This window comes from Protopterus annectens, chromosome 1.part0, assembly GCF_019279795.1.
Source record: "Protopterus annectens isolate FY-2018-M chromosome 1.part0, PAN1.0, whole genome shotgun sequence".
Classification (NCBI taxonomy): domain Eukaryota; kingdom Metazoa; phylum Chordata; order Ceratodontiformes; family Protopteridae; genus Protopterus; species Protopterus annectens.
In genome coordinates this window covers 199,678,059-199,701,052 of record NC_056725.1, presented here as the reverse complement: position 1 = coordinate 199,701,052, position 22,994 = coordinate 199,678,059, and the positions used below count along the sequence as shown (strand labels likewise).

Below are 22,994 nucleotides of genomic sequence, written 5' to 3'. Positions count from 1 at the left end.
CCATCTAGACATGTTTAAGAACCTCAAGCCTGTCTTCAGGAAATGCACGGAGTGTGGCCATAAGCTCTCTCCAGTGGATGGCCACACTCTGTGTGTAGTGCGTTTAGGAGTGGCCCACCTTGATACAGCCTGCTTCTTTTGCACGGGCTTCAACCCAAGAGCCCTCAAGGATATGAAGGCTAAACGTATGATGAAGGGTCTTCTGCCTGTTTCAGTGACGGCTGTCCCTGCTACTACTGCTACACCTCCTTCCACTGTATCTGCCCTTTCCCAGGCCTCTGCGACTCAACCTCCCATCTTGCAGATGGGGATAAACGTCTTAAAGACAGACCTAGAAAGTGGTCCCTGGGGCACTTGGCTCCATCGGGGCCTCCTCTTAATCAAGGATCCCTCCTAGGCCCTGTTCTGCTCGGTTCCGTAAGCCTAGGTTTTCCCCAGAGCTGGAAGTATCTAAGCCAGCATCCAGAGCCTCCCCTCATCAGCACTCCTGGCTGGTGTCGGTGGCTTCCTCATCACGTTCCACCCGCAGCTTGAGTAAGTCAGAGATGGACAGGATGATGCAGAAGTTCATCCGCACCCAGATCCAGGTGGGAGTCTTGCCAGCCCCCTCTATTTTGGAGTCTTTGGATCCGAGAGCTCTCGGGGTCGGGGGGGTGGGGGGGTCGGCACCGATGGAACCCTGTACATCGACACTGGCTCATTGCCTTGAGAGTGTCGGATCCAACTGGGGCAGATCCGAGCTATTGGGGCTGTAGCCTTGGTGTCGGATCCAAGGGGATTCTTTTGGCTCCATGTTTGTTGGAGCTCAGTTTCCCCACTTGGTATCTTGGCTCCTGCAGGCTTGGCCCCGACTCCCCCGTCAGATCTGAAGGAAGCAGATCCCTTACTTGTTTCCCAGGAGGTCTGCTCTCCTTCAGCATTTGACATGCTGGAGTGGGTTTTCTCAAGTGGGTCGAGACCCCTGACCATTTCCACTTCAGAATCCGCCCCGATTCCCTCGGTTCTGAGTATGGCTCTGACGTTCCTGTCCTCTCAGGGACATCCCATGTTTGCTTTTCCCCAGGGAGCACCCACTAGGGAGCAGCCAGAAGTTTGTGAGTCCCCGCCAGAGAGTCCCACTGAGGAGGCTCCTTGCAAACAAATGTGTAAAAGGAGGCACTTGGACTCCTCCCTAGAGACCCTCATGGATGACACTGACTTGGAGGAAGGGGAAGGTTACCCCCAAGTATGTCTCCTTTGGAGACATCATGGAACTCTTATGCCAAATAAGGGCGTGGTCAACCCAAAAAACCAACCCCAGACGAGTCAGTGTTCCTAGAGGCATTTGGCATGGGCTCATCTACCTCCTGGGTGTCCCCCCCCCCCTGCAGAGCCACTGGTGGACCTAATCACCTCTAGAACATGGAAGGAACCGGACACCGTGGAGCCTGTTCCAAAAAGGCTGGACAAAATTCTTAGCCCCCTACCAAACAGGACCAGCTGGAGTAAGGGGTCCCCAGTAGATGCTATGGTGGTGGCAGCTGCCACCAAGAAAGAGCTTGCACAAGAGATCTCTACGGTCCACCCTTCTGACCTGGAGTCGAGGACAATGTATCATCTGTAGAAGCGAGTCTATGCTTCAGCAGCCTTCACCATAATAGCGTTAAATTACATGGCGCACGTTATCTACCTACAGTGTGACTTAGTCAAGGAAGTCGCTGAGTCACCCATGGAGTTCATGTCAGCAGAGGGCAAGAAGGTGTTCTCTGTGCGCATGGCCACTCTGAAAGCGGTTGCGAATACGTCCATGTGCCTCCTTTCACATGCCACAGAAGGAGCCGCCACGGTGGCTGGGTCCAGTGTTGCCATGAGGTGCCACGCATGGCTCCGGCTTTGTCAATTTTTGGAACCTTCAAAGTGTCATTTGCTAATGCCTCCTATGATGGTTCTTTCCTGTTTGGGAAGTCCGTGCGCGACACTCTAGTCCACAGTGAGAAGGACGGGAAGATACTGTCTACCATCGGGATCCGCTTCTCTGGCCCCCAAAGATCCTTCTCACGGAATCAGTGGGGGTCAAAGAAGATGTGGTTCCAGAAATCTCAGTTCTCTCGGAACACTCAGGACTCTTCTTCTCTCGGAGGCAGAGAGGGTTACGACATATGCTGTCTCAGAGGCAGAGGGGGGTCTGAAGAACTTCAGGTGTCGAGAACCATTCTTGGACAGACCTGCGCAGCAGCCCTGAGGGGTTGCCCAACTGCTCATCTCTGGAGGCAGTCTGGGGCCGTCTTTCTTTACATCCAACGGAGTGGGAGTTCGTTACAACAGACTGTTGGATGTTACAAATCATATCCAGAGGCTACTCCATCCCGTTTGTAAATCCACCTCCCCCCACCAAAACTCCTCCCAGACGTTCCACCAGCACAAAGGGAGGAAGCAGCAGTGGAGATAGAAAAGCTGCTAAGAAAACGAGTCATCCAACCTGTCCCCCCAGACCAGTCTGGATCAGGGACCTTTTCCAGGTTCTTTTTAGTACCAAAGAAAACGTGGGAATCTAAGACCCATTCTGGATCTTTCCCCTCTGAACCTGTCAGTAGCCAAGGAAAAATTCTGGATGGTCACGCTTCAGTCCATTCTGCCCTGCCTACAAGCAGAGGATTGGATGTGCTCGATCGACCTCCAGGATGTGTACTATCATATCAGAATGAACAGGTGCTACCGCATGTTTCTTCACTTCCAGCTGGGGCTAGTCATTATCAATTCAGGGCCCTACCCTTTGGCCCTTTGGTCTCACCACAACCCCCAGGGTGTTCACCAAAGTCATGTCGGTGGTAGCTGCCCACCTTAGGCTTCCCGGAATCCAGGCCTATTTCTACCTGGATGATTGGCTCCCCCCTACCAGTTGTCTACTATGCCATGCAAGGGATTACTTCCTTCTTCTAGCAAACAGACTGGGCATTACAGTCAACCTCAGCAAATCATCACTGACTCCAGTTCAGAGCTTAGACTTCATTCGAGCTTGTCTAGACACCATACAAATGAAAGTCTTATCTCACCCAGAAAGGGTAACCAGTCTGAAACTTCACATCTCTTACATTCTTCAGTCTTACCTCCCCTCAGCGGAAACAGTTTTGTAGGCCCTGGGCTCCATGGCAACCACTATCAATCTTTTACCATTCGCACGTCTTCACATGAGAGTCCTCCAGTGGATGTTAGTGATTCAGTGGTCTCTTCTGGATCTACCTTTGTCCCATCTGATACACATTTCCCGGGCTTGCAGGGAGTCACTTCTTTGGTGGACTCTCTCCCTGGAACTCGTCCAGGGAAATCCCTTTCTTCCCCCCTTTCCCACAACCACAGTGACCATGGATGCCTCCCAGCTGGGGAGGGGGGGCATTGTCAGGAAGGACAGTCCAAGACACGTGGTCCCCTTCCGAGACCAATTTGCATGTCAACATCTTGGAGATGAGGGCGGTTCTTCTAGCATTGCAGGCCCTTCATGGCCATCTTCCTCTAGGAACTATTGCTATTCAGTCAGACAGCATGTCAGTAGTCTGGTATATCAACAAGCAGGGCAGAACCAGACCCTACCCCCTTTGTCGAGAAGCCATGAGAGTGTGTTAATGGGCAATTTCCACCAGCCACTTTCTGGTGGCAATGCACATTCCGGGGCAGTCCAACATTCTGGTGGACAGGCTCAGCAGGACTATTCTAATGCCTTACGAGTGGTCTCTGAATCTTTCAGTAGCAGAACAGATCTTCCTTCAGTGGGGTCGGCCTTGCTGCGATCTCTTCGCATCTCCTTCCAACGTGAAATGCAGTGAGTTCTTGGGGGAAGTCCCCAGAGATGCACTGGTACATGCTTGGTCTTCTTTATGCTTACCCCCTGTTACCTCTCATTCCGAAGTTTCTTCAGAAAGCTCGCAGGTTGGGGAGCACAGTAATCCTCATTCTCCCATTCTGGCCACGCCAAATGTGGTTACCCTCACTTTGGTCTCACCTAGTAGTTCCACCATGGTTCTTGGATCCGATCCCGGATCTCATTTTTCACCCCTCGGGGATTCCTTACCAAGACCTAGACAGTCTGAAACTCACAGATTAGCTGCTCCAGTTCCAGTAATGATTAAGACTCCTGGTTTATCCTCTCCAGTTAAAACCATTCTGGTGGCAGCTCACAAGTCTTCAACCAGAAAGATATGTCATAGCAAATGGAAACACTTTTCTGTTTGGGCCTCTCAATAGAACTTAGATCCCTTTATAGCTCCGGTTCCGTCGATTCTGGAATTTCTGTCTGGTATATTTCATCAAGGCACTAGTTCTTCTACCGTTAAGGTCCAACTGACTGCCATCTCTAACTTTCATGTGGGGTAAAATATGGCTTCCTTAGCTTCTTCCAGGCTTTGTAAGACCTTCTGTTACGACCACCAGTGAAAGATCCCACACCTCCCTGGGACCTCACCTTTGTTCTGCAAACTCTAGTCTCTCCTTCCTTTGATCCAGCAGGATCTGTAGATTTACAGCTCCTCTCCTGGAAAACTGCATTTTTGGCGGCTATCATGTCTGCCAGGAGGGCATCGGAACTTCAAGCCTTGTCCATTTAAAGTTCCTTACATGGTCTTTCATAATGATAGGGTTTCCCTGCACATTAACCCTTTCTTCCTTCTTAAAGTAGCTTCAGAAACCAGTATTAATCAATCTTCCTGTTTTCTTTTCAAATTTCTAAAATAGGGGTGAATACAAGTTACATATGTTAGATGTACATAGACAACTGAGGTTTTATTTACACAGAACAAAACCCTTCTGTAAGTCAGACCAACTGTTTGTGTCAGATTCAAAGCCGTTCTTAGGCAAACCTATTTCTATAGTCACCATTGCTCGATGGATTTCCCACTGTATCTTCCGGGCATATTCTAATAAAGGTATTTCCCCTCTGGGTCAGATTAAAGCCCATTCCACTAGGTCTATGGCAACTTCAGTGTCCTTCTGGTCTAGAGTGTCGCTGGATGACATTTGTTCTGCAGCTAGTTAGTCCTCATCTCATACCTTCATATCCCATTACAAACTGGACATTGTATCCAGAAGTAGGGCATCCTTTGGCACCGTGGTGCTCTGAAATATCCTTCCATGAAGGCCACCCAGATGTTGGTAGCTGGGGACTCTGTCCCACAGGTTGAAGACCAAATGAAGTAAACTATTTCAGATAAAGAAGTTATGTACTCACCATAACATTTCATCTGAGTAGTTGTACTTCATTTGTCTTCAACCATCCCCCCCTCCTTACCCCTGACCTTATTTATCACTGTTGTCATATCCTGGTATATGGGAGAAGTGCACACTGGTGGCTCTCCTGGTTGCACTTGGCTTAGATTTGTGGGAGCCTTTAGTGGTAAGGTCCTTTTGGGTCGGGCTTATGTTTTCTGGTACAGCAAACTCGATCTGAGGGAAGGAAGGAGGCGGAGGGGCATTATGGGTAAGGGGAGGAGCTTGCTGCTCAGATCAGATGCTGGTGATGCGGCCGTCTCGGATCCGATCCGGATCCGAATACCCACAGGTTGAAGACAAATGAAGTACAACTACTCAGATGGAACGTTATGGTGAGTATTTAACTTCTTTTCCTATCATACCTTACCTGCAGCTAGAGTTCCTATGGTGGGCAGAGGCCTGCCACCAAAACAAGGGACTGTCATTCACTCAACTCCCTGCCACCCAAACCCTAACTACAGACGCATCAGACTATGCTTGGGGGGCTCATCTGGCAGGAAAGTGCATTTAGGGCAAATGGAGCCCAAATCAAATGCACCTACTTGTCAATCAGAAAGAGAAGCTAGCTGTACAGAATGCACTGACAGCCTTCAAGGACTACCCTCATCCAGGTCAACTAATGATAAAGACAGTCAACACCACAGTGTAAACAAGCAGGGGGATTCCCACCCCCTTTGTATACTAGCCATGGCATTGTGGAACACGGTCTTGACCTACCAAATACAACTACAAGCTCAATTCCTGCCAGGAAAGCTAAGTACGCTGGCAGACGAACTAAGCAGAAATCTTGTGGACCCACACGAATGGAAACTGGAACCACGGATTTTCAGCATGTTGCCATGCAAGTGGGGGAGCCCAGACATAGATCTTTTTGCCTCACCCCAGAACTGTCAGTTGGACAAATTTTGCACAAGAACTCATCAAACAAAGCCTGAAAAGTGGATGCTCTGTCCTTCAGCTGGAAAAACCTGTCAGTCTGTGCCTTTCCCCCTCTGCCTCTGCTCTCCAAAGTTCTACTAAAAGTCAAACAGGACAAACCAAAAATGATTTTGATTGCTCCAGACTGGCCTCGCCAACACTGGTACCCACTCCTGCGCAATGTGTCACACCTTCCTCTGTGGCACCTGCCTCAGACAGCTTACCTACTGTCTCAGCAGAACTACCAAATTCTGCACACTCTGCTCCAAACTTTTAATCTTGCAGCGTGGCTAATCAACTAATTTCACCCATGGCATCCCTCAGCAAACCTGTGATGGATGTAATTTTGGAGGCTAGAAGGCCTATTACTAGAAAATCTTATGCTGACAAATGGAAAAGATTATGTGCCTGGAGCCAGTCACAAGGAATAAGCACAGGAATGCCCAATATTCCTCAGATTCTGCAATATTTAACTGAGATGCTTCACAAAGGCCTATCTTTTTCTTCCATAAAAATCCATACCTCAGTCATTTCAGCTCATTACAACACAAAACCTCCCCTTTTCTCTCATCCTCTGCTAACGCAGTATCTCAGAGGGGCCAAAAATTTAAGACCTCCCAGGAGAGCGCCAACTCCTGCATGGGACCTCAATTTTGTTTTGGAAAAATTCACTCTCCCTCCTTTTGAGCCAGCTGCTACTGCGGACCTAAAATTTCTCTCCTGGAAAACAGCTTTCCTTTCAGCAGTCACTTCAGCTAGAAGGATTTCAGAATTACAGGCTGTTATGGCAGTGGAGCCTTTCATTATTTTTCATCTGGACAGGGTGGCTCTCAGGACCAATCCATCCTTCATGCCAAAATGGTATCCAGTGTGGCTCTTAATCAGACCATTCATCTGCCAACTTTCTTTCCCAATCCACAAAACAAGGGCGAGAGGATTCTGCATTCATTGGATGTACACAGACAACTTCAATTCTACTTAAACGGGACAAAATCTCTAAGAAAATCTGAACAACTATTAGTGGCATTTGCTGCAGGGGCAGAGGGAAAGGCTATTTCAAAGCAGACCATTTCCAAATGGATAAGCCATTGTATTAGTTTCTGCTATATGCATCATGGTAAACCTATCCCCAAGGGGATCAGATCTCATTCCATCAGGGCTGCATCTACTTCTGCAGCCTTTCTCAGAGGGGTTCCTACCAGAGACATTCTAGAAGCTGCTACCCGGAGCTCAGTTTATACGTTCACCAAACATTATAATTTACCTCTCTTCTCTAAATCTAGAGCTAGCTTTGCCACTGCTGTCCTGAAGGGCCTTATAGCTGCTCCTAATGCTGTATAAATCCATCCTCCCAGCCATAGCTTTGGGATTCTACCCAAATGTAATGACTGCAACAGTGAAACACAAAGAACATAGTACAGATGTCCTTCAAGAATGCAACTGCAGTCATAACATGTGGGTTGTCCTGCCTCAGGCAGCCCTCGGTCGGACGGATTCCAAAGTCTGGGTCCGACGTCGGCTGATGTCGCTTTTCTCTCCGACGTCAGAGCGGCTGGAGTACATAAGCATCAGCCGACGCCATTTTCTTCAGTCTTTCTTGCCGCGGTGCCCGAAGCAGAAGCAGTTCGCAAGTGCCGGTCGGACAGCTCCTGTATTCTACGATACCGAAGTCATCGAAAAAGCTAAGTACCCTGTTGGGGACCTTTTCTTGCCTCAGCCGATGTCAGAAATTACTGAAAAAGTTAACAATTGTCTTTTTTGTGGTAAACAAATACCTCATAAGGATTTCCACTCTTACTGCCTCCCTTGCCTGGGCCCAGACCACGATGTCTCGGCCTGTGTAGCCTGTGCTCGCTTCAACAAGTGCACTCTCAGGCGCCGGGCGGAGTTCACTGAAGATTTTTTTGGCGATAAATTTGCCTACACCATGCCTTCGGATCTTCCGACATCGCAAACACCCAAAAAGCGAAAAGACCGGGACCGACATCCTCGGCCCACGTCTACCACCGACTCCACGCCAAAACCTACCGCGAGTGCTCCGGTTCCCTCTGAGACGGTCTCTCCACCGCTCCGAACCGAAGACACCGCATTACCGACGACGCCGATTCCAGACATTACTCCGACGCCAGTTGTAGATTTTCCTCTGGATACCGAAACCGAGGAAATGCCTGAGACCATTGCTGTAGACAAGGTCACTCCTGCACGTGGAGCTGCCAGGCCTCCTATGGCCATGTCTATTAAGGCCTACACTAGGGCAAAGGCAGCCAGCAAAACAAAGCATATTACTTCTAAATCCTTACCTCAGCCGACTCCGGAGACACAAATTATGTCCATGGCGGCTGATTTAATTTCCATGATTAGAGGTTCACAAGCCCATCCTGAGAGAGCATCCCAGCCTCCTCCTGATAAAAGGCCCCGGGTTGAACCCTCTGACCCTACTCCTTCAGATGAAGACTCTGAGGGCTCTGTCCACTCTGATAGCCAGGAAGAGCTCTTCCAGACTTATGAGGACTCGGATGCAGAAGATTCCATCCTTCGGCCTCCCTCCTGAGGATATTTCTTTTGGGGAAGTTCTGCACACCATGAGGGAACATTTCAAGTGGCAGGGTCAGGAATATTCTGATTCTAGGAAAGCCGGACTTTCCTTAAGAAGCCTCAGCACAGGCCCTTAGCTATTCCTCCTGTACTTGATGTTCTGGATGATTTGTATTCTGACTCTAGTGCTACCCCTGATTCTCTTCCTCCTGCTCCAGCCAAGCCAGACAGGTATTACAGGGTCCCAGAAACTCATTCCCATTTATTCAGGGCCCATTCTGCTGATTTGGAAACTATTTCACAGGGGCCTAAAGGAGTTTCAGCCTCCACCTCAAAAATCCTTTGCCCTCCAACAGGGAAGCAAGGTCATTAGAGAGATGGGGCAAAAGGTTTACACATCCACTACCTTATCTATGAGAGCTTTAAATTGCCTTTTTCATATGTTACAATATCAGGATTATCTCTTAGAAGATTTACAAAAAACATTAGCTTCTCCTGATCCTTTAGACAGGAAGACTTTGCAGGAAGCTGTACATAACACTCGGCAAGTAAGCAATCACTTCCTGCAGTGTGGATATGATGCACTGGAAGCTTCATGTAGGGCAGCTATGACAGGGGCAGTGATTCGTAGACATGCTTGGTTAAAAGATCAACCTCTACCAGATCATGTAAAAGCAAAACTTCTGGATGCAACTTTGGAAAAGAACAAGCTTTTTGGTGCAAATACTAAGGATGTGTTAAAGACCATCGAAGAAAAAGCAAAATCAGTTCAGACTGTGAAAGATTTCCTCCAGGTTCAACCCCCCAGATTCAGTAGGAATTGGCCTTCAAAAAACTGGTCCTTTCCTAATACAGAAAAGTTTTAAAGGGGTAAGAACAGACGTGGCCGAGGAAGAGGCCAATACAGAGGCCCTTACAGGGGCGACAATGGCAGCCAGGAAACCAAAGAAGTGGCGAGGGGTTTCACCTGCCCAACAACCACAAACTCAATGACTTTCCTCTACTACCGCCTACCAGGGAACAACTAGAAGCTCCCTTGGGCAGGAAATTATCTCTGTTTGCAGAAAACTGGCACAGACTGACAAAGGACAAATGGATTTTGGGCATTATAGACCGAGGGTACAGGTTTCATTTTCATACCTTACCAAGAAAACAAGGCATGCCAAACCTACCACAAAATCAAAGGGCAGAGGCTATCAAACAAATCACTCTGCTGACTCAGATGAAAGCAATAGAAAGAGTTCCACAGCAAGAACAAGAACAGGGGTTTTACTCAAGACTGTTCCTTGTTCCAAGAAAAGAATCTCAATGGAGACCAATACTGGACTTGTCCACATTAAACACCTTTCTCATAGTACCAAAGTTCAAAATGCTGACTTTACAGCAACTCCTTCCCATGCTGGGCAAGGGGTCGTGGATGATTACTCTGGACCTCAAGGAGGCATACCTGCATGTCCCTATCAGACACAGCAGCAGAAGATACCTCAGATTTCTTGCAGGGCCAGAGCATTATCAATTCTCAGCATTGCCATTTGGCTTATCTACTGCGCCCAGAGTATTTACAAAATGCCTGGCTTCAGTAGTTGCTCATTGCAGGCTCCAGGGTATACAAATTTACCCATACCTGGACGACTGCCTCATACAAGCGGACGACAAATTGATGTTGACAAGAAACCTGGATTATGTCATACGATTACTTCAAGCTCTGGGATACACAGTCAACTTCCAAAAGTCAAGACTGCAGCCATCCCAGCAAATAATCTTCTTAGGAGCCAAACTAGACACAGCCTCTCAGATGGCTTACCTGACAGAAGACAAGCAAGAGAAGTTAACTCATTACTTCAAAGGTTTAGCAAAACTCACCCAGATGACTGCAAGGAGATTCCTACAGGCCCTGGGTTACATGGCATCCTGCATTCTTCTGGTTCCATTAGCAAAACTACACATGAGAAAGCTTCAATGGTACCTAAAAAGCATTTGGTCTCAACACAGCAACAACTTGGAGACAATCATACCACTCATTCCATGCCTACAAAGGAATTCCTATGGTGGGCCTCGGTGAGCCAGGAAAACACAGGTATGTCATTCAAAAACCACAGATAACACAGACCATGACTACAGATGCCTCAGACCTTGGATGGGGCACATGGAAGGCAGGTGTATACAAGGGCAATGGTCTCCAAAGGAAACACATCTGCATATAAACCAAAAGGAAATGCTGGCAGTAATGCATGCCATCGAGGCTTTTCAACACCAACTCCAGCAAGGCCATTTAATGATACGGACAGACAACACCACTGTTATGTGGTACATAAACAAGCAGGGGGCACCCACTCTTACCCCCTTTGCAGACTGACAATGCAGCTTTGGGAGAAATCACTGAGCCTAAACATCCAGTTACAATCCCAGTTTGTTCCAGGAAAAGACAATGTGTTGGCGGACAGCCTAAGCAGGAATTTCACAGATCCACAGGAGTGGAGGTTACATCCGAAGGCCTTCAGACAACTCACTTCGACATGGGGCAATCCAAAAGTGGACCTATTTGCCTCTCACCTCAACCATCTTCTACCAAAATTTTGCACAAGGACATACCATCCAAAAGCTTGGAAAATAGATGCCCTCTCATTCAACTGGAACTCCCTAGCAATCTATGCATTCCCACCTCTGCCACTGATGACCTCAGTATTACTAAAGATCAAAGCAGAGAAGCCCAAGGGAATCATAATAGCTCCGGATTGGCCAAGACAACACTGGTACCCACTACTACGGAGCATATGTCACACCAGGAGGTGGGCCCTCCCTCAGTGGCCTCTACTTTTGACTCAACACAATTTCGAAATACTGCATCCAAACCTTCAGACACTGCAGCTAACAGCTTGGGAGATCCCATAAATAACTTCAGCTTACCTCTCTCTAAGGAAGTTCAGCGGATACTAACAGAGGCTCGAAGACCATCCACCAGAAAGGTTTACTTAGCAAAGTGGAAAAGGTACAGCATTTGGAATACCAGCAAGGGACATGATGCTTCATTGCTGAACATCCCACTTATCTTGGAATATTTGGCAGATATGTTAAAGAACGGCCTCTCATATTCTTCCATAAAGATACATGCATCTGCTATTTCAGCTAGATACAACACTGATCCTCCTGTTTTCTCTCACCCCTTACTAAGACAATTCCTCAGGGGAATCAAGAAAATTAATCCACCAAGAAAGGCCCCAGTGCCAGCCTGGGACCTCAATTTTGTCTTAGAAAAACTGACTCTACCTCCTTTTGAGCCAGCAGCTTCAGTTGACTTGCAATTTCTCTCATGGAAGACAGCTTTCCTGTTGGCAATTACCTCAGCAAGAAGGGTTTCGGAGCTACAGGCCCTAATGGCAATACCACCCTTTATTATTTTTCACAGAGACAGGGTTTCATTAAGGACCAACCCTACTTTTATGCCAAAGGTGGTATCTAGGGTTTCTTTAAATCAAGCCATTCATCTGCCTGCTTTCTTCCCCAATCCTGAGAATAAGGGGGAAAGACTGTTGCATACCTTGGACATTCACAGACAACTTCGATACTACCTGGACGGAACCAAGGCCAGTAGGAAGTCTGAACAACTTTTTGTAGCTTACGCTCCTGCAGTCCAGGGAAAAGCAATTTCAAAACAGACTATTTCTAAATGGATTGGACATTGCATCAGATTCTGTTATTCCTTTCATGGAAAGACTGTTCCAGCCAATGTCAGACCACATTCCACCAGAGCTACAACCACCTCTACAGCATTTTTAAGAGGGGTGCCTACCAAGGACATTCTAGAAGCTGCTACATGGAGCTCCGTGGATACATTCTCCAAACACTACAATCTCCCTCTATATTCCAGATCCAGAGCAGGCTTTTCTTCGGCAGTCCTGCAGGGTTTGATTGCCACACCATCTCTTTCCTAGTGCATACCTCCTCCCCAGCTAAGCTATGGTATTCTACCCACATGTTATGACTGCAGTTGCATTCTTGAAGGACATAGTACAGTTTTGTACCTACCATAAATGTAGATGTCCGATAGACATGCAACTGCAGTCGATTCCCTCCCTCCATACCCCTCTATGCCTAGGGTCCACTCCTATCCCTGTTACTCTTAGCTGGGGATATCTGTTATGGTGTATTTGTTTTATTGCTCATTTATTTGTTTGGAATCCTGTTTTTGTCTTCCAATTTGATTACAGCCTTCCTTGGAGGGCACCTGGCATCTGGGGCAAGAAACACTGAAGAAAATGGCGTCGGCTGATGCTTATGTACTCCAGCCGCTCTGACGTCGGAGAGAAAAGCGACATCAGCCGACGTCGGACCCAGACTTTGGAATCCGGCCGACCGAGGGCTGCCTGAGGCAGGACAACCCACATGTTATGACTGCAGTTGCATGTCTATCGGACATCTACATTTATGGTAGGTACAAAACTGTACTTTATGTACACTTACCATAAATGTAGATGTTCGAGTGTATTCACTGTTGTAGTCCTGGTTACCCACCCTCCAGCCCCCTGTTTTCTCTTACTATACCTCTCCTTTCTTCTACCTTTTTGGTATATTTGCTTTTGTTTGGAGGTATTTTTTTTGTGTTTTAAATTATATTTATATATATATATATATATATATATATATATATCTAGATATATATATATCTATATATATATCTATATATGTATGTATGTATATATATATCTATATTTTTTGCTCCCCATTTGGGGGGCACCTGACATCTGGGGCAAGAAAAACTGATGTAATGGCGTCAGCTGCATGTTTTATACCCCTGACGACCTGACGTCATGGAAGAAGGGACAGCAACCGACGCAGGACCCAAGACTTTGTTAATCAGGCCGACTGAGGACAACCTGCCAGCAGATTACCCAAATGTAATGACTGCAACAGTGAATACACTCAAACATCTACATTTATGGTAAGTGTACACAACTGTACTTTCTCCTGCTTTATTGTATTAAAAAAAGAAGAGATGGGTACTTTGATTTGCTGGTCAGGAAAGTAAGGAGTAGTACTAAAGAGTCAGAGTTAAATTTCAGAGGTTGATTTATTTTGCTACTGTTTAAGATTGAAGTACCAGTGTTAAAATAAAATGCATCAAGATAAAAAGATAAGGTTATATATCTTTTCTTGACAATTATTTCTTGATTTCAAGGTCCTTCGATGCTCAGGACACCTCCATTCTTTTACATGTAAGGAGGAAACGGAAACTGGGTATTCAGAACAGCCCATGAACTGCTTGGTAATGATTTGCGAGCCCATCCCTCATCCATCAAATATTGAGTTTCCGTTGGACAGTAGAACATTTGTGAGCCACTGCAGCATGGACATGAAGTTCACATATTGTGATGAGAGGTAGGCATGTTTTTGAAAGAGTTTGCTTTGACAGAATGAAGCTTTCTAGATAAAATGCATTATAAAAACATTTGGCATAAAAAAATGCCAGCTCCACATTAGGATATTGTTTATATGTGCTTTTGTGCTGTGCCTGCAGACCATCAAGTCTCCAACAGTCTTTCCCCCATCCTTGGTATTCCTGAGTGGGGGACAAAAATCTAGCTGGTAGAAGTTGTCGTATAGGCAGCCTACACAGTGGTGCGTGCCTTCATCAGCAGCGAAGGACTATTTTTTTATGCCTAACCCATTCATTGGATGGGGAGACAGATGAATCCCTTGGATGGGGTGACACATGACCAGTATCATCATGCAGGCCACAGTACCCTCCTCAATGCAAGTGCATGCTCCCGAGATTTTGCAATGAATGCTGTTGCTGAACCAGCTTGGCCGAGCTCATGCTCCCCTGGATCTTCAAGGGACCGTGGCATGGGATGGCCGAGGCCTGCCTTCTTTCTAGTAGCATGGGCAACATGTCAGCTCCATCAAATACATGAGCTGTTAACTGATCACAGATTGCATGATCTGCATTCAGGGCTTTATCCCTGTGTGCCACTGGAGCTAGCCTATTGAGGACATTTGTTTAGCAGAGTTGCATTGTGCTGCTGTGTGACTTAGAATGCCAAATCCTGAAAAATGAAATCCTAATAAGCCTTGAGGTACTTTACAGAGGAATGTATTAACTAGAAGTTGAAAAACTCAAATTGTCAAGAGTTAAATGTATTGCTTGGATTATCCATGGTTAGCACACCCTCTTGAGACACAAATTTTTGTGGTGTGTTTTGACAAAATTCTAGTTGTAGGACTGCCTTTTTCTCTCTACTGCAGCAAAGAATTACACTTTAATAGACTAAAGGAGTTCATCAGTGAAAACAACAGTAGTCCATAAGAGAACTCATTCACCGTGATCATCTCAATGTCCGTGCAAAAAGTATTCAAATTTTAAATCAACTCTCATCATTCACAGCTCGCATTCATTTACATTTTGCAAGATTTGGGTATTTTTTTTAAAACAAGAGAATACTGTGGACAGGAATAAATGAAGAAAGTTCATGTTATCATTAGAGTACGCCATCTAGAAGGATCCGGCTGTTATCACTGAAGACACTGCATCCTTTGATTAGTTCCATAACTTCTTGCACAAGTGCAGTATGTTTTAGTGTTCGAGCAGAAAGCATACAGCTGATGTTGGCGTCATATTTCAGTGAACCAAGAGTAACAGGCACGTGAATGACACATAGTTGTACAGGAATCAGAAGCTTCTTATTTTCATTGATGTGAAATCAGGGCTGTTTATCAGCATGTTCAACGCCCACGTTTTGCATCATTTACATATCACAGTGCCTTCAGTAATGCTGCAATCCAGCATTACATAAAATGCTCAAATCCAGGCTTCCTTTGAATCTCACTCCTCCTGAAAATTATTCTGCATATATCGTTCCCAAATTCCATTTATTTCTGTATAATTTGCCCCTTTCCTTTCTTTTTTTTTCGAAAGATCTCACCCCCAGTTCTTTTATATCCCTTAATGTGTACAGAACAAAAGTCATTTACAAGTTGTTGAGTCTTGGTGCAATAAAAGAGCTCAGAATTTTCAGGGAAGGAAGATTAAGGACAGGATAACGCGCACTGAACAGTTTTACCCTTTTCATTTAATTCCTGACTACAGTCTAAAACTTGGTGGATGCTTTAACTACTGTGGTTCATTAAATCCACATTAGAGTGATTATCAGAGTTATGAGGAAAACCCTGTTGTACTTAAGCTTCTGGTTTAGGAAAGTGCTCTCTCAAATTTAATTTCCAACAAAACTTTAAGGCATCAGTGGTAAGATACATAGTTAAGGGATATACCTCACCAAGAGGATCAAGGGTCTCCAACATATGTCATATGCTGCCAGGCTAAAGAAACTCCAGCTCTATTCAGTAGCATACTGCCTGCTCAGAGGTGATCTGTGCCTGACGTACAAGGCCATGTCCAACCAGGAATTGATGGACATGCTCCACCTCAAAAAATCCAAATCCATAAGAACCACGAGAGCCAAAGATTTAAACCTCAGTACAAACATGACTAGAACATGCTGGAGGGACAGATTCATAACTCAGAGGCTTCCCATACTCTGCAACAAAATCCCAGTCCTTGTTAGGCAGAGCCCCTCACTGACTCTCTTCAAGAGAAATCTTGACGAGTGGATGGGAGATCGTAGGTTTACCCCGGGGGTCACCCCTGTGTCGCTACTTGACAGAGGCACAGTAAACTAATTTTAATAAGTAAGGGGGTCTTCAATGTGTCACTACTAGACAAAGGCACAGTAATCTAAATTTACTCTATACACCTTAGTACCACTACATGGGGTGGCGAAAGCCACATCTCTAGGGCTAGGCTTGCAATGCCCCAGGGCAGATAGCCTAGTACTAAACTATGAAACTATGAAACTAGGGACGAAATAAGTACCTTTAGAGAGAGAATCAATAGTGTATCATGGATCAACACCAAATCTGATGACTTGTTTACTCTTAGTTTTCTTCTGTCCATGTTCTGTGTTATTTATAAGAGAATGTTTCATCCTTTGCTGCTGTCTGGCAAGCATACTTCCTTCTCTTTGATAGAGGGTCTCTTTCAAAAGTAGAGATCCCTCTCTAAATCTGTTCATTGATTCAGATGTGTTTAGAGAGGTGGATTTAGTGTACACTGTCCAAATCCAGTCAGCACTTGTTTGTGATACAGATGGCATTGCGTCCTTGTCCTTGGGTTCCTCTTACCCCTGCTGTGGGTGTTTCCTTTAGGAAATGTTAAACCTACTGTGTGAAAAATGTAATTGGGAAGATAAAGAACTGTCCATCTTTCAAAGTGCAGTTTGGATTTGCTAGGAGCAGAACACCCCACAGCCAATGGCTGTTTGCCTTGTTATGTAGATTTTTGGGGATGCCTTTGAGAGCATCTCACTACTACCTGACTAACAGCCACAAGTTCTTAAAAAACCCAGCTAGTTTTGCCAAGTAGACAAAAAAACAATAAAATAAGTAATTGTAGAAAAATTTTGTATGTGGCTCAAAGTTTAAAGTTAATATATACCAATAAAACCTTACCCACAGAAAATGTGAATTATATCCTAGACAAGTTAGGTAAGAAGATCTGTATCGCTGCCACTTTAGGCATTAAGGCAGATAACTTGCTCTGTTTTCAAGGCAAAAATTATTAAGCAAATGGAGGATGTATGCAAGGAGATCTTGGATAGAGCTGTTAAAGAGCAGCTCTTGCAGCTTGTACAGACAGTAGCACTGATGCCTGCATTAGGACAGCAGCTTCAGGTACAGTCATCAGACAGCATGTATAACTAAGTATGTGTTCCACACCTGAGGACATTAAAAGGCAGCTGTTAAAAGTGCCTCAGGATAGGCTTATTGGATTTGTAACACAGGAAGTGTTTAAAAAAAAACTAAAAGAAAAAGATAAAACAAGCCAGTTTAACAACTCTTTCCCTGTCTCTTACCGAAATTCAGTAGGAATCTTATTGCCAAGCAGTGGCCATTTTATCTAAGACAGTCTCATGCTGAGCAGTTTAAACAGAATGTATCACTTGGGAGAACCCATTGGAGAGTGGCATGAGTTGAGGTAGGTAGCCCAGCAGTGGCAAGCGCAGGGGTCTTCTGTCACAACAAAGGGGTCTGTCACAGATGTTCATCGTGCATACAGCTGCAGTCATAACAGAAGGGTTCTCCTGCCGTCAGGCGGGTCCTCGGTCGGCCGAATTCCAAAGTCTAGGTCTGGCGTCGGTTGTTGTCAAATCTCAGTAATTTTTGACAGTCACAGTCTGTTGGGTAAGAGAACTCATAAGCTCAGACTACAGAGGGGAGTCAGTTCCTGTCTTCAGGGGAATGTCTGTTATAACGAGTCTGTCATAAGACATGCATGAGTATTAACAGAGAAAACTGAGTTCAGAATGGGGGCAAATCTTCTCTTCCAGGCTTTTTTAGATCCAAGAAAAGAAGAGACCCGGAAGACCAGGACTGGACCTCTAATGGTTGAACCAATTCCTTTTGGAGTAAATGTTCACCCTGTAGTTCCTTTTCTTTCTATTGTTTCCACTGGCTTTTATGGTCACTGTGGACATGAAAGATGTATACCTGTGTGTTCAGTCTATTTATGTATGTATGTATGTATGTATTTATACTATTTCCATACCTAATTTGCTAAGTATTGTACATGTAAAATCAGTATGCATAAAATCCGGAAAAGTAAAGAACAATATGCAAGGAACACAAAAAATTTTCACCAGTTCCTGGCAAGGTCAAGAGCGGTTCCAGTTCACCACTTTCCCTTTTAAGCTTTACCTTGCTCCCAGGGATTTACAAAATAGTTAGCCCCAGTCTCTTTCTACCTCAGGCTTCACGGCATTCACTTTTACCTGTCTGGACAACTGCCTGATTCTGGTAAAATCCCTAAAGGATCTCAATGTCAAGCTAATCTGTGTGATCCAGTGCTTCTCCAAGCTGAGAATTTCCTTCAGCCTATAGAATTCTAGTCTCTCCCTTACAGTTTATATGCTTCATGCATAGCTTTCTGGACATAATGAACTGCAAGGTCTTTGCCAAAGGGTATTCCATCACTGACTTTTACCATTCATTATCATTCATAAGTGTAATTGCTTGTAAATGAATGGGATAAAGGGAATAACTGTGTTATACTGGCATCACAGAGTGCTGAAGTGGCACTGCAGTTTCCTCAACAGAAAAGGAATCAGAGGAAGATATGCAACCAGAGCCTTCAAGATAGTCCTCATAGCTATAAAGGGTAAGACTGCAGGTCATAACACTGTTGTTAAACTGTTGTAAAGATTACCACTAGCAGTCTCCAAAACATCTGGAATATTTAACTGGGAAGCATTACTGCTGTTAAAATAGCTCAGCTAATACACTAGTACCCCAAACAAGATGGTTGCAGTCTTCTTGTTGCATTCCAGCAGGAACCCTAGTAACCCATTGGCTGTCCAAGGCTGACGGATCCAGGAGGTCAGGACAGTATGAATGAAATGAAAATTTATTACAATGCAAACTAAACACAGCCAAAAGCAGCATTCTGTGACAAAGTAATGCAACAGTTACAGAATAGACATAAAAATTAAAATTCTGCAGCAGGTGTGTCTGAAAGGCAGAGATGTTCTTCGTCTCACATTGCTGCAGTCATAACCTGCGGGTAGTCCGCTGTCCTCGGTCGGCCCGAATACCAAAGGGTTAGGCTGGCGTCGGTCATGGGTGCCCGGAGCTGACGTCAGTACGTAGTAGTACTTAAGCGCATGACCGACGCCATATTCTCAGTCTTTCTTGCCGCGTGGTCCGAAGCAGAAGCAGCGTTTGCAAGTGCCGTTCGGCATTCTGAAATTTTCAGTTTTCGAGGTTCAGACCGAAGACCAAGTTGGGCTAAGTACCCCGTTGGGGAAAATTTTTGTCTTTTCTTGCCTCAGTTAATCCGGATGTCAGAAAAAGTTAATAATTGTATTTCTTGTGGGAAACAGATACCTCATAGGGACTATCATTCTCTCTGTATTCCTTGCTTAGGGCATGAGCACGATGTAGTCGGGTGTCGCTTTTGCGCTAGATTTAATAAGCGCACCATTAAACGCAGATTAGACTGTGCTAGGCTTGTTTTTAGCGGTGTAACTACAACATGGCGTCGGATCCTCCGACGCCCGCTACCGCTAAAAAGCGAAAAGATAGATCTTTAAGGTCTAAACCGGATGAGTTGTCCGTTACGGACGCCGGTTCTATGGAATCTACGGTTGAATCTGTGGATCCAGCCGAAGTCTCGGCTGAATCCCAGGGGGAACCTTTACTTTTACAGGAGTTGGCCTCTCAGGAGTTAGGTCAGGCCGAGGGTGCCTCTCAAGTTTCTGTGGTTCCATCCTTACAAAAGGTTATTAGGCCTTCTACTTCAGTCACTAAAGGCCCTGCTAAGGCTAGACCGGGTGTTTCTGGTGCGGGACACAGCTCTGGTTCTTCGTGTTCTGTTCCTAAAAAACATATGTTGAAAATGGCAGAGGATTTGATTACTTTGATCAGGGGTTCTATGCCCCCTCCAGAGAAGAGGCCTAGGGTGGAGGCAGATTTAGAGGGAATGGAGCATTCCTCAGATTACCCTGAGTCCTCAGCTGAGGATATTCAGGATTTTCCTCCCTATTCTGATTCGGATGCAGAGGATTCCTGTCCTTCTGCTTCACCTCCAGAGGATTTTTCCTTTTCTGAAACCTTGCATTCCATGAGGGAGCATTTCAAGTGGGAAGGTCAGGATTTTTCAGATTCTCGTAAGAGACTTAGAGAATTTTTGTTTTTGCCACAGCATAGACCTTTGGCTATTCCCCCTGTTTTAGATGTTGTTCAGGATGTTTTTTCTGAAGCTTCCCTTAATCCTGATTCTTTACCCCCTGCCCCTGTCAAGCCAGACAGGTATTACAGAGTTCCAGAGGCACATAAATATTTGTACAAGAGCCCTAGAGCTGATCCGGAAACTGTTATTCAAGGGCCTAAGTGTGTCAGGGCTTCTGTGGTTAAGAATCCAGTACCTTTGGATAAAGATTCTAGAGCGTTGGATAGGTGGGGTAAAAAAGTGTACACCTCTTCTACGTTAGCTATGAGGGCTTTAAATTGCCAGTTCCATATGCTGAAGTATCAGAACTTTCTGTTAGGTCAATTGAAAGCTAAGGTAGATGCTTTAGCTGAGGGTATAGAGTGTAAGGAATTGCAGGACTTGGTTCATGCTTCAAATCAAGTTGGTAAACATTCCTTGCAGTGTGACTTCGATGCCCTTCAGGCTTCTTCCAGGGTGGCTGCTACTGGTTCAGTTATTCGTAGACATGCCTGGCTTAAGGATCAAAATTTGTCAGAGCATGTTAAAGCTCAGATTTTGGATGCTCCCCTTCAATCTGAAGTTCTTTTTGGTTCCCCTGTGGAGTCAGTTTTGAAAAAGATGGAAGACAAAGCTAAGTCTATGCAGACAGTTAAGGAATTTTTGCAAGTGCAGCCCCCTAAGTTTAGCAGGAATTGGCCTGCAAGAGGATGGTCTTACCCTTCTTCGGATTTTCAGTCTAAGGGCAGGTCTCGACGTGGTAGGGGCAGGGCTCACGCTCAGGGTTCTTTCAGACCTAGGACTTGGAGTTCTCCTGCACAATCTTCTGGTGAGGGCAGGGGTCAGCCTTTTCGTAAACAGACCCAATGACCTGTATCTTCAGCTGCCGGACCCTTCTCTTCTGGCAGCTCCTCTAGGAGGAAAGTTGGCACTTTTCAAACAAAATTGGCATTTGGTCACCCAGGACAAATGGGTGTTGGACATAATAAATCAAGGCTACAAGTTTTATTTTCACACTTTTCCCCCTTTCAAAGGCATGCCAGATGTACCTCCTCAGCAAAGGCTGGAGGCTCAGGATCAAATTTCTTTGCTTTTACAGATCCAGGTGGTACCTTCGTCAGAAGAAGGCCTAGGGTTTTATTCTCGTCTATTCCTAGTGCCAAAGAAAGGAAACACTTGGAGGCCAATTCTGGATTTGTCCATTCTCAATACATACCTAGACATTCCAAAGTTCAAGATGTTAACATTACAACAACTTCTGCCTCTGCTAGGAAAAGAGCACTGGATGGTAACTCTGGATCTCAAAGAAGCCTATCTTCACATTCCTATCAGGCCCAGCTGCAGGAGATTCCTGCGTTTTCGGGCTGGTACTTCTCATTATCAGTTCTCTGCATTGCCCTTTGGTTTATCTACTGGGCCCAGGGTGTTCACAAAGGTTCTGGCTCCTGTAATAGCTTACTTAAGACTGAGGGGAATACAAATTTATCCTTATCTGGACAACTGCTTGATTCTTGCTCAAGACAAAGACAAGTTACTTCAACAGCTACAGTATGTGATGGCAGTTTTAAGGTGCCTAGGGTATTCTGTGAACGAAACAAAGTCCAGTCTAGTACCCTCTCAGGACATGTGCTTTCTGGGTGTGAGACTGAATACAGCCTCTCAGATGGCCTTTCTGACCCCGGACAAACAAAGAACTCTTCACCTCTACTTCCAGCAATTATCAGTACGGTCCAGGCTGACTGCAAGGACAGTCCTTCAAGCCTTGGGGTTCATGGCATCTTGCATTCTGGTACTTCCCAATGCCAAACTGCATATGAGGAAGCTACAATGGTATCTCAAAAGTGTATGGACTCAACACTGCCACGATTTGGACACTGTCATTCCGATAATACCGTGCATCCAGAAGGAATTCTTGTGGTGGGCACAGGAATGTCACCTAAACAAGGGACTCTCTGTGACCCGACCAGAGGCGAGTCAGATCTTAACGACGGATGCCTCAGACCTGGCTTGGGAGCACACTTCAATGGGAAATGGATTCAAGACACGTGGCCTCCCAAATTACAGCATTTGCATATCAACATGAAGGAGATGTTAGCAGTCCAGTTTGCCCTGATGGCTTTCAAGGGCCTACTTCAACCAGGACAGGTGTTGATTCAAACAGACAACACTACAGTCATGTGGTACATCAACAAGCAGGGGGACCCATTCTTACCCTCTTTGCAGACAAGCTATGATATTGTGGGAGACTGCTCTGGGGTTGCACATCACTCTTCAAGCATGGTTTCTGCCAGGAGCACAGAACTCACTAGCAGATGTATTGAGCAGACAAATTGTGGATCCCCACGAGTGGAAATTGGATCCTCACGTATTTCAACAGTTGACAGTGGCTTGGGAACTCCAGACATAGATCTGTTCGCTTCTCCTCTAAATTTCCAACTACCAAAGTTTTGCACAAGGATGTTTCACCCAAAAGCTTGGAAAGTGGACGCTCTATCTTTCAGTTGGAACAACCTTCACGTCTATGCTTTTCCTCCTCTGCCTCTCCTTA

At 45.6% G+C, this 22,994-nt stretch overlaps 1 protein-coding gene across 1 annotated transcript in view; it reads left to right on the top strand.

Annotated features, from left to right (window-relative positions):
- Positions 1-22,994, top strand: part of LOC122789989 (hypoxia-inducible factor 3-alpha-like) — a 925,419-nt gene that overhangs the window by 537,449 nt on the left and 364,976 nt on the right. The window contains exon 6 of the mRNA XM_044057541.1: positions 13,868-14,067. Within this exon, the coding sequence (XP_043913476.1) occupies positions 13,868-14,067 (200 nt within the window). The remainder of the gene's footprint in view (positions 1-13,867; positions 14,068-22,994) is intronic.